Source organism: Tupaia chinensis, unplaced genomic scaffold (genome assembly GCF_000334495.1).
Source record: "Tupaia chinensis unplaced genomic scaffold, TupChi_1.0 Scaffold000270_1, whole genome shotgun sequence".
Lineage (NCBI taxonomy): Eukaryota > Metazoa > Chordata > Mammalia > Scandentia > Tupaiidae > Tupaia > Tupaia belangeri.
Window position 1 is genome coordinate 3,587,839 of NW_006159750.1, and position 11,041 is coordinate 3,598,879.

At 36.0% G+C, this 11,041-nt stretch overlaps 1 protein-coding gene across 1 annotated transcript in view; it reads right to left on the reverse strand.

Moving 5' to 3' along the window:
* The window catches only part of VAV3 (vav guanine nucleotide exchange factor 3), a gene marked incomplete at its 5' end in the record, with an annotated part of 378,218 nt that overhangs the window by 24,700 nt on the left and 342,477 nt on the right, over positions 1-11,041 (reverse strand). Inside the window, 2 exons of the mRNA XM_027772272.1 lie at positions 6,348-6,435; positions 7,005-7,121. Of these exons, the coding sequence (XP_027628073.1) occupies positions 6,348-6,435; positions 7,005-7,121 (205 nt within the window). The remainder of the gene's footprint in view (positions 1-6,347; positions 6,436-7,004; positions 7,122-11,041) is intronic.

The following is an 11,041-nucleotide window of genomic DNA, read 5'->3' on the forward strand; positions in this document are numbered from 1 at the left end:
TTAAATAAAACAATTCTTTAAAAAATACATTCAAACTTAATGTAATAACCACCCATTGTCTTTCAGACTGAAATTTAAAGAAACATCTTTTCACACATGTTGGTTTCATAAATTTTGTACAAATCTAAATCCCTCTACTATAAACTAAAATTGAATAATAATTCATAAGGGAAAAGTGCATCTTAGTATAAGTAATACAGATATAAAGCTTCTTATAAATACTGAAATGAAAATAAAAGCAAAATCACTTTTAACCTAATTATTCAGTGCTTCTATTACAGCACCTTTTTCATTTTCTCCCAAAATAAGCAGTGGAAAAGAAACTTATTTATTTTAAAATATATACACACACACACTCACTCCATCATTGATTTAAACCTCCATTCAGCAATTATGTTCTAAGTTCCCCAAACAAATCAATCAGGCCAAAATCACCCAAAAGAAGAAGAAGAGAACTATCAATGATTTATTAGGTCGTTGGGAAAGCCAAGACTTATTTTTCTATGTTTTTCTATGCAAAAATGTGTCCTGACTTTCCCAACAACCCAGTATTTATTATTTATGACCAAACTCGGATAAATTGTAAAATGCATTGTGCTGGGTGTTTCAGGGGTCACAAAGATTATGAAAATAAGGCTCCTGCCTCTAGGAGTTCTCAGTCTAGAAGAGAGAGTGAAGGACTCCCCTTCACTTTCACTCAGTTATGTGAGTTCAAAGGCATAAGAAAGAAGTTCCTTTTGTGTGTCCAATGGGAGGGATGAAGGAAGATTTCCTGATGGAGCTAACTTGACTCAAATTGAAGGACAGGTCAAATTTCAAATAAGAGAAGGATCATTTTAGGTGGAGCAACCAGGCTGGGAATAGATATAAATGTGATAAAGTGAATCAATCTGTAGGTAAAAAAAAAAGGCAGCACGGTTTGATAAAACTGGGTAAAACAATGGAGATTTTTCAATCTCTATACCTGTAAACCGGGGATAATACATCATTTCAGAGACAATAACAAAGAATACATACAGTGCCTCATAATTGTGAATAATACTAATAGCACCTATTACTCTAGGTGCCAAGCCCTTTACATAGTATCTGATCATTTCACTTAACCTATGTGATGGGCTTGATGCTCAATGATGCTCAACTCTCAGCAAGGTTAACTGACTTGGTCAAGGTCACATGAGTGGTGTCTGTTTCTGAAGTTTGTGCTCTTAATTGCATTGTACTATTAGCAACTAATATCTGACAAAGGTAAATACAAAAAAATAAACAAAAAACAAAGCCAAAGGGAAGGAGTATTTGCTAAGTATTTGTAGTATACTCAGAACTCTGATTTCTTACACATAAGATTTAGGGTTTACACACATTATAACTTTTTAAGAAATTCTTTCTTCCTTCCTTCCTTCCTTTGGCCCAGAAATAGGAATCTTTGATGAGGCAAAGGAATTTGGAATGTGACTAACCTTTAAAAACAAAGAGAAAAATAAATGAAATAGCAGGTAGAAGTTTGAATCCTCACAATGGATCAGAATGATTAGACTATGTCATTTGTAGTATGGCAATTTTTAACATGCTTTGCAAAGACAGTCTGTAAAATTAAATCCTACTAAGTGACCAATATTGTTACTATCTTTTAAATGCTGGGGACACATGTGCTTGCCAGTGAGAGCAAGAGAGAACAAAAAGAAGAGAAAGTACCCCCCCCACCAATGGCATGTGGTCATGCCACAATCCCTTCTCCATTTCTCCATCCTAATGTGATTTTGGGCATGCACAAATGCGTATATGGCTTGCATGTTTTTTAAACTGCTGGGGCCAGGATTCAAACCACCATCAGCCATGTAAGATCTGGCTTCTTTAACCACTAGGCTATGGGACTAGCCCTGCTACTTGTTTTTTTTTTTTTAAGTACAAAAAAAATTTTTTTTGTACTTTAAATGTATTTTGGTGCTGATACAAATGATACCAGAGAGAAGTTCTCACAGCAATTTAAATTTAATAAAATTTTTTATTTCTTTAGCAATCTGAAAATAAACCTGAGGAGAATTATAAGCCAATAGCTTTGCACTTTAATATAATTTTGTTACAGGTAATGTAAATTTTGTTATGAATTACAGTGAATTAAAATTTATGAGATGTTGGCTAGAAACATCACAGAATTATCATACCAAAAAAGGATTTGGTGATCATTTAATACCTATCCACTTCCAAATTTTATGGAAGAAAACAGGACTTTTCAAAGGCCTAGGGTCATGTGGCTTAGTAAACTGCAAAACACGCTTTATCACTTCACTAAGCATGGAAGGTATTTTAGTTCCATTTTTATAGTCTTATAAGGGCAAATCTTCCTACATGTTTCTAACTGGGTAGAACTAAATAGTGCCACCATGGATCTTTTCCAATTCATGCCTTTATGCTTTCTCTATTTTAGTCTAATCCACCCCTGCTTCAGCAGTTATTGACCTTCAGGTACAACAAGTAAATAAGAAGACTCTAAACAAAAGAAATCACTAAGCTTTCCTTATCTCACACTGACACAGCAGTGTCAACAATTCAAGTCTCTCTGAAAAATAATGAGTGAGAGCCAGTCATTCCAATTACCAAGGAAACAGGCAATGGAGATGGTTTATAAACAGTATTTGGACATGGATTGTCTGGCATACATAAAAATTAGGACAAAATTAATGCCTTGTAATCTGGATAGAGAAATTCATTTAGGATTTGAATTTAATGACTAAGAAAAACAAAGATTTTGATTAACCAAGCTATTGAAACCCAAGGGGAAAAGGTTAGGTCATAACCACCGAAGGTCAATCTTGTCTTTAAGAAACAGGCTAATGTAAAACAAGCTCCAGAGTTTGCTTATATTTTACACACTTTCTGGATTAAAATTTAATTTTAGGTCCTATTTTATTTCATATATAAAATAACATAACTTTTTCTTTCCTTTTTTTTTTGAGAGAGATTTTTGCTATAAGGTCATGCATGTGCTGGAGAGACAGAGAGAGACAGAAAGCAAGAAATCACCCCCCAGGGGTGACAGTCATGTTGCAATTCCTTCTCTTCCAATCTCCTCTCAGGATTTTGGGCATGCACGCATACGTGCCTGGAGTGTTTCAAACCACCCAGGTCTGGGATTTGAACAGCAGTCTACCATTTGGGAGTCCAGCACCTTAACCACTATGCCACCTGCTAGCCCCAGGAGAACATAACTTTTAATACCAATGATGGGAGGATACTAAACCATTCTTAAGAAACAATCATTCAAATTCACAGACCACTATCTGCTTATAAAGGGAACTGTGTTACTTGACATCAACACAATAAAAGGTAAGTAACTTCTTTGAGGGTCTATCTTGATTTTGAGAAGTCCCTACACTTCTTTGCCTTCCATCTCCTTCCAAAGGGACTGGTTACTGAAACATGAGTCATCCCTCTGACCAAATATCCATGTGACATTTCTCAGCTTAAGTTCAAAGGACCACACTATTGTGAGATTCTAGCACTGATGTATTTACTAATTTGTAAATGTTGTTAGAATAGTTAAGTCCTTTTGAATTCTCCAAAAACAGTGATTTCCCATACTAAGGTCTCAATATAAATTCACTAAATAAATGGAGAGGAGCAAAAAGGAGGGGCAGCTCCAGATGAGTTCCGCTGCCTCATAAACAATTTTTAGATATTTGTTAATTCTGACAAGATCTGTCAGCTCCTTGTTTTCTTTCTTCCTTTTTACAATTATATCCTTTTGCTAATTTTTTTTAGCTTCATTGTAGTTTTGCTATTCTTGATCCTCTTCCTTTAACCCACTGTGGTACATGACTCCTTATGAAAGATCCCTAGATACCGAGAAAAAAAATTATGCATCTTCTCTATCAATGGCACGTCTATAGATACTACATATACTACATGAGGGCTACTTATTTTAGCCTTGTGAAAAGTACTTTGATTCCTTTTTGAGACATCATTACAGAAATTGTTACTATTGTCTTGGTGCAAATGATTAGAATTCTGTCCCTATTACTTTTACTGTAATCACAGCTGTATATGCAGATAGGAATTTAAGAACTGATGTCTACTAATTCTGGTCACTTCCGTATTATTTTTTAAGATCCATTTTTCCAATAGGGCATGTGTGCTTGCCAGAGAGACAGAGAGAGAGAGAGAGAGAGAGAGACAGACAGAAAGCAAGAAGTTATTGCCAAGGGAGTATGCCACGCCATAATCCCCTCCAGTCTCCTCTCAGGATTTTGGACACACATGCACATGTGTCTGGTGTGAGTTTCAAGCCTCTGGGTCTAGGACTTGCATGGCAGTCGGCCATGTGGGAGTCCAGCAATGTAACCATTATGCCATCTGCTAGACCCAGGTCACTGCAGTATTACTGACTTCTGACATCTAACCTTTGCTGCTGAAGAACTTCTTGGGCTGAACCCAACCCAAGTAACGCAAAGACGAACTGACTGGCCCTTTCCAGTGACTATTCCTTTCATCCTCTGCTTGTCTCCTTCGATGGGAGTTCCTTTTGCTACTCTCCAAGTCTTCAAGGCTGGCAGTCATCTTTGGCCCTGCAGCATTTTTTAAAGTCCCACATTAACTCTTAACACTGCAGAGCAGCCTCATTACCATCCAAGGAAGTTCTGCAACTGAAAGCTCAAGCTGGTGTGTCTTGCAGAGATGAGGAGAGCCTTGGTGTATGCTTTTATCCACTTGCCACTTCCCTCCTAGGTTTCCATTTTACGAAGAGCCTCTTCTGGTCCAATTCTCCCTCACATACTTTCTTGTTCCAACAGAACATTAGTAACCTCCAGCAGAGGAGATGCCCGGATCTCGGCTACCAATTTGACAAGAGTTTACATTTCCAAGGACATGATCTTGCTGCCCATCTTTAGCTTTTGAATTAGGAATGTGATATTCATGGAGGTTTTCTTATTTTTCTTTTAGTCAGGATGCTTCTATTTCTTTTCACAAACCTGAAGCCGTTCTAAATTTTTAGATAAGACATTTAAGCTGGCCTATTTTATAAGTCCCTTTCACACTCAGTTTTATGTTTAAAGTAAAAAATCTGCAAAGTGCTTGGAGATGTTTTCCGAAAGGATGTAGCATGTATCATTTGACTGACAGCTTGATCAATGAGTGGTCCTGCTCAATGTTACTCAAAGTACTTAGCAGCTACAAATGCATCTTATTTCCTGTATCCAAATTCATTACTACTCAGAACACTACCTACTTGAGAAACAGTCTCAAGACCCCTGTGAAGGAAATACGAATTTTTTCTTTATTGTTCTTATATGTCATCATAGAATCATTGCTTAAATGACATACACAATATCTTGTATGTTAATATAAGTTGTAATTATTTCAAATTGTGGAAATTAATCAAATAATCTTTGTTAATTTGATGCAATTAGACAAACTGTTTCCATTTAAATATAAAATTCCTATGAAATATCATTTACCTCTTGTATATTAAAAGTATAACTATATTGAGGCCCTATCATCCAAGGTAATGAACGAGAACCAAAGCACAAGTATTTTGAAACTGCAGAAAATACAAAAAGCTTATCAATTTGACTTCATATAACTTTTTATGTAAAATGAACATAAAAAAGTTATTTTACTAATTACAACTTTTAGTGTTATAACTCAAAAGTATAACACTCTGCCTGAATGTGCAGATAAAGAAAGGAATAAGAGGAAAATAAAGCATATTAAATATTTGCTGCACATCACTTAAACACAAGCCGAAACTCACACAAATACCAGGAAGGTGACTGCATTTTAATTTGTCAAAACTCTAAACGACATAGGTAATGTACACAGTGAAATAGTATATAAAACTTGTAAATTACGGGCCAGCAGATGGCATAGCAGTTATGTCACAGGACTCCCACATGGCTAACAGTGGTTTGAGTCCTGGACCCGGTGGCTTGAAAATCAGACAGGGCACCTGTGCATGTGTTGCCAAGATCCCTGGAGAAGAATGGAGGAGAAGGGATTGCAGTGTGGCCATCCCTCACAAGGAGGTGATTTCTCACTTTCTTGTGAGAAATCAGACTGTGTCTGTCTGTCTCACTCTGGTGAGCACATGCAACTTAAGGCAAAAAATCTTCTTAAAAAAAAAACAAACAACTTGCAAACTATTTTATAATAAAAAATATGACTGGATCAATATAAGACAACCAGAGTTCTTAAAATTAGAAATTTTAGGATTCTGCTACAAAATTATAGTATGAGTCTCTTTAAATAACATTTCTGTGAGAAAAATTCCCAAGAAAATATAGAATTAAACTTACTTTTCCAAAGACAGAAAAATAGGGATCATAGGTTGAAAAAAAATAACCAATTCTTACCATCAAACTTTTAAATTTTCTATTTTCTGCAATGTGAAAAAAACCATCTCTTGTTACAATCTTGATGTGCTTTGCTTCATTATTGTACCTGTGGGCAATGAATAACTTATGAATATAAATGTGTTTTTAATCAGCAGAAATCAATAATTACCAGAGGGCATGCCCCAATAACATTATAGGAATTAATTCTGAAGACAAAATATATACCTATGCCAATACACTGGTGACAGCTAATTAACAAAATATATTTACTAGACTAGTTGAAGATACAACCAATATTTGAAGTGAGACTGGGGATTAGATTTGACTAATCATTATGCTCCATTTATTTAGTAAGTTCAGCCTAAGTATGTAGAAAGACAAAATAAAACAAAATCTAGTAATTTATACTCTTAGAATTTACTAGAAATATACAAACATCAAATCACCAAAACACAACGTTAGGAAAGAAATCTAATATGCCAATTAGCAGCCTATAACACTTATTACTGTTTTTCTAACAGATATTTTCAAGTATTAATGAACTGTCTGGATAGATGTATTATTTTGGTTGCAATTAGAACCTTAGTTTTCGACTTTAGTGTTATATATGTCAGATGGCCTATGCGATTATGAAAACAGGAAGTCTATTTCTGTAAAAGTACTTGTCCTACTTACTTAATGCTAATTGCGTATTCTCCTGACTCTTTGGTCCTGTGCCTCACAAGGTAAGTACTATTTACCCTATTAATAAGTTCAGTCTCTGCCTGCAATCTTTCCATTGCTCCAGCATACCTGGAAGAAACAAGAACAGAAAATTTGGACAATTTACCTGGAAGAAAACAGAGACTAAAAATATGAACCTGCCCAGATTTTAATGTAGCAGCAGATCTGAGCTGTTTTTTTTTTTTTCCTACTACACTAATTATGTTGCTTAAGCAAATAATTCAGAAAAAAAAATCTTTTAACATGTTCAAACACAAATGCTCTACAAAGCCAAGAACAGCCAAGTGAACAGTGCCTATTACTAAGGGATAAGTACCAGGACTAAAAAAGGAGTTAGTAGGTAGGTATTCATTAAAAAGACAGTTGTGAGGAGTTTAGGAACAAGAGGAAAAATGATTTGTAGGGAGGGACTGATCTATATGAGAAAGACAGACACGCATACACACACACACACACACACACACACACTTTATCTGTTCTATGTACACTGTGACATCTCCTTTGAGCACCTTTTTAAGAAAATTTAATAACAACTTAAATTGCTCTTAAATAAATTTTGGATACAAGGCTAATTATTTCAGTTTATAATTTTGATAATCAATTTTCTTAAGAAATTAGAAGTATTTGTTAACTTTTTTTTCGATGGAGCCATTTCTTCTGAGCCTTTCGCTCTCTTGGTCTAATTGCTACTGCTGCTCTCTAAGTTCGCTGAATTACTGTAGTCCTGGGACTTCGCTGTTCTGCCTGTCCTGGATTCTATATCTCCCTCTTCCTCAGTTCACTTGTTCATCCTTCAACTTCCTGTAAATGGATACATAAGATGGAATACTCTGAAGGCCCATATCTATGAAAAATACTTTACCCAACAACTCACTCTTTGGCTGAATTTAGAATACTCTATGAGATATTGGTCCCTTAGGTTAAAAGATGAGTTATAACAACCCAAGAATTATTAGGACCTATTATGATTTGACTCAAGCCACCCTCTCTTACCTTATCTCTGACAACCTCCTCCATCACTCATACCCAGCCTTCTTTCAGGTGTAGGAATTAATCAATTTCCTTTCAATATTTAATATTTGCTGGGACCAACAGATGGCAATAATGGTTACATTGCTAGACTCCCATGTAGTCAACAGCAGTTCGAGTCCCAAACCAGTGACTTAAAACTCATGCAGGGTACATGTACATGCATGCCCAAAATCCCAAGAGGAGATTGGAGGAGAAGGTATTGCAGTATGGCCATTCCCTCTGGGTGGGTGGTTTCTCACTTTTTGTCTCCCTGTCTCTCTCTGTCTCTCCAGTGAGTGCATGCACCCTATAGCAAAAATCTCTCTAAAAATAATAATAATTTTTACCTCTCAAATAGTAAGGTGCTCTTCTAAGCTGTCATTTGACTTCCATTCAAGGCTATATAGATTTCTGATTCTTTGAATGTATGTAACCTGATATTTTCTCCCTGGAAACTTTCAGATTCTTCCTGTATTCCCCTGTATTACAAAACTTCATAATAATGTGCTTTGTTATAGTGGGCTTTTAGTAGCATCTTTGATTTGAAGCCACATATCCTTAATTTCTGAGATTTTTTTTTTTTTGGTATTATTTCTTTGATAACCATGCACTCAGTTTTCTCTTTCTGGAGTTTATACTAACTTAATGCTATACTTCCTGGGTCCATAGTCTAACTACCATATCTCTCTCCCATATTACCTATCTCTTTGAATTTCTGGAAGCTTTGTCCAATGTTATTTTCCAACTCTTCTGTAATATATAATTTATAAAAGCTCTTATTCTCTGGTTGTTCCTTTCATAAAACATCCAGCTCACTTCCATCGCTGTGATGTCTTCTCTTAATTTTGAAGATACAAATAAAAGCTTTTTAAAAAGAAAACACATTGGCTCACTCTAATGCCTATTTTAAGTTTCTTTTTCCTATTTATTTTATTTGTTCTATAGTTCAAGCCCTTCCTCAGATGTCTGGGTATTCCTTTGTTGTTTGTTCAGACTTAAAGAGGTGGGATCCAAGAACTGACTGGAAGCTGTGTGGGCACAAAGGCAGGTCCACTGGTTAGAAGCATGATCATTTGGGAAGAACCTAACTATTGAGCTGGATAACCCCCAAACGTTAGGCTTTTAGATTTTTCACTCTGAGTCCATTCAGTTTCTTTAGAGAAAATTCTTCCAAATTCTTGTGTACAAGGAGAGGGTAATGTGTGTGCGTGAGATGCAACTATCATAGTATTGGAATTGAGCCATATAAAGGAACTGGGGATAATCATCATTTAGCCTATAGACTTCCCTTAATTTTTAAAAAAGTATGTCAGTTTGTTTGTTTATTGAAAGAGAGAAAATCTTCAACAGAGTCAGTCTCACCCTGTGATATTGCCCCCAGTTCTCCCAGTCAGCCAGGACCATAAGCATTCCTAAGTACCCCTGCATGTATAATTCAACCTGGGACCTGTGCCCTGATCTTCCATACGACTTCCAGCATTGCAGAGTGCTGCACTACTGCAGTACCACTGTGACTAGGCCTTAATTTTACACCTCTGGTTTTTATTTTTCTTCTTTTTTTCTTTTCATTTTTCATTAATTTTCTAAAGAGTACATGTCCATGCTGGAGACAGACAAAAAGCAAGACGAGGAAACTAAGAAATCACTTCCCATGAGGGACAGTCATGCTGTAATCCTTTCTCCACCATTTCTCCCTCCTTTCTGGATTTTGGGCATGCATCCACATACCCCAGTGTGTTTCTCATACCTTCCAGTCTGGGAATCAAACCATATAGTCAGACATGTGGGGCCCAGCTGCCTTAACCACCATACCACAAACTGGCCCTAACCCTTCTGTTTCCAGAATAAATCTCCCCAACCTCTGCTAGGCCTAGTCTTTCCAAGTTTTGGCCCTATATGGTTCAATTTTTTTCCACTATGAACTCTAACTTCAGTGTCTCCTGTCAGGATGGGAAAAGGCAAGTTGCCTGACTGCTGGGAGGATGGGGTAGGGGACTTGGCATTTATCTCCTGTTCCATTCTAAACATGTAGATTTTTAGACAGTTCTCCAGTTTTCAGCCCCTACATCTCTGCCTTTTGATAGCCAAAGCCATAGATTATTGAAGAAAATCATCTTGATTTTCTATTTTATTTCATGGCTTATAAAAGAGACAAAATTTTCCTGGTGGGTATAACCTACTTTTAAATGTGAAAATAATGAACAGACAATATAGTTGGTAATATTCAACTTCTCGGTGACTTAGAACTACCATGCCATCATTCAGTGTAATTTTCTCTAAACAGTTTAGTCCTTCTAAAATTGAAGGTTCCATTTTCTGGTGCAGTTGATCATCTTGTTCCCTAGCAGGAGACATTTCATGTGAAACTGCCTGCTTAGTTTGAATAAACTGTCCAGGTTGCTCAAGGGGGAAAAAAAAAAAAAAAGCAATTTTAAAATTCTATTGTGAAATATCTTTATTTCTTCTATTTTCAAGGCTCTTCCTTTGTCTGAACATCTTGAATTTTTGTCATTAGAGATAATATTATTCTAACTGGTCATATCTCAATAGAATTTTTAAAATGAACAAGGATGCATTCTAAAAGGGAGGGTAAAATGTTACTCTCCTGTACCCTGAGTAGTGTCTAAGTACCTGACCAGCCTACTTCATAAAGTCCATGTAGTTTGTGACATGAGCATTTGTCTCTAAAATCATTACCCTCATAACTATAATGCGTAGGTACATGAAAAATGGTAAAAGGAAATGAACTTAATTATTGCACTTTCATGATTTTTACCAATTCCTAATGTTTTTCAGCTTGACTGCCCATGTTATCAGCTCTAATCTCCATATTCCAATTCCCGTTAGGATCACAGTTATAAATTTCACAGAAACTAAGGCCTTAAATTTGACTTAAACTAGGTAAAAATGTAGCAAAATTCTGTTCTATTACAAACCTGCCACAATTTCTTCAGAAAGCTTAGTGCTGAGGTTCAGCA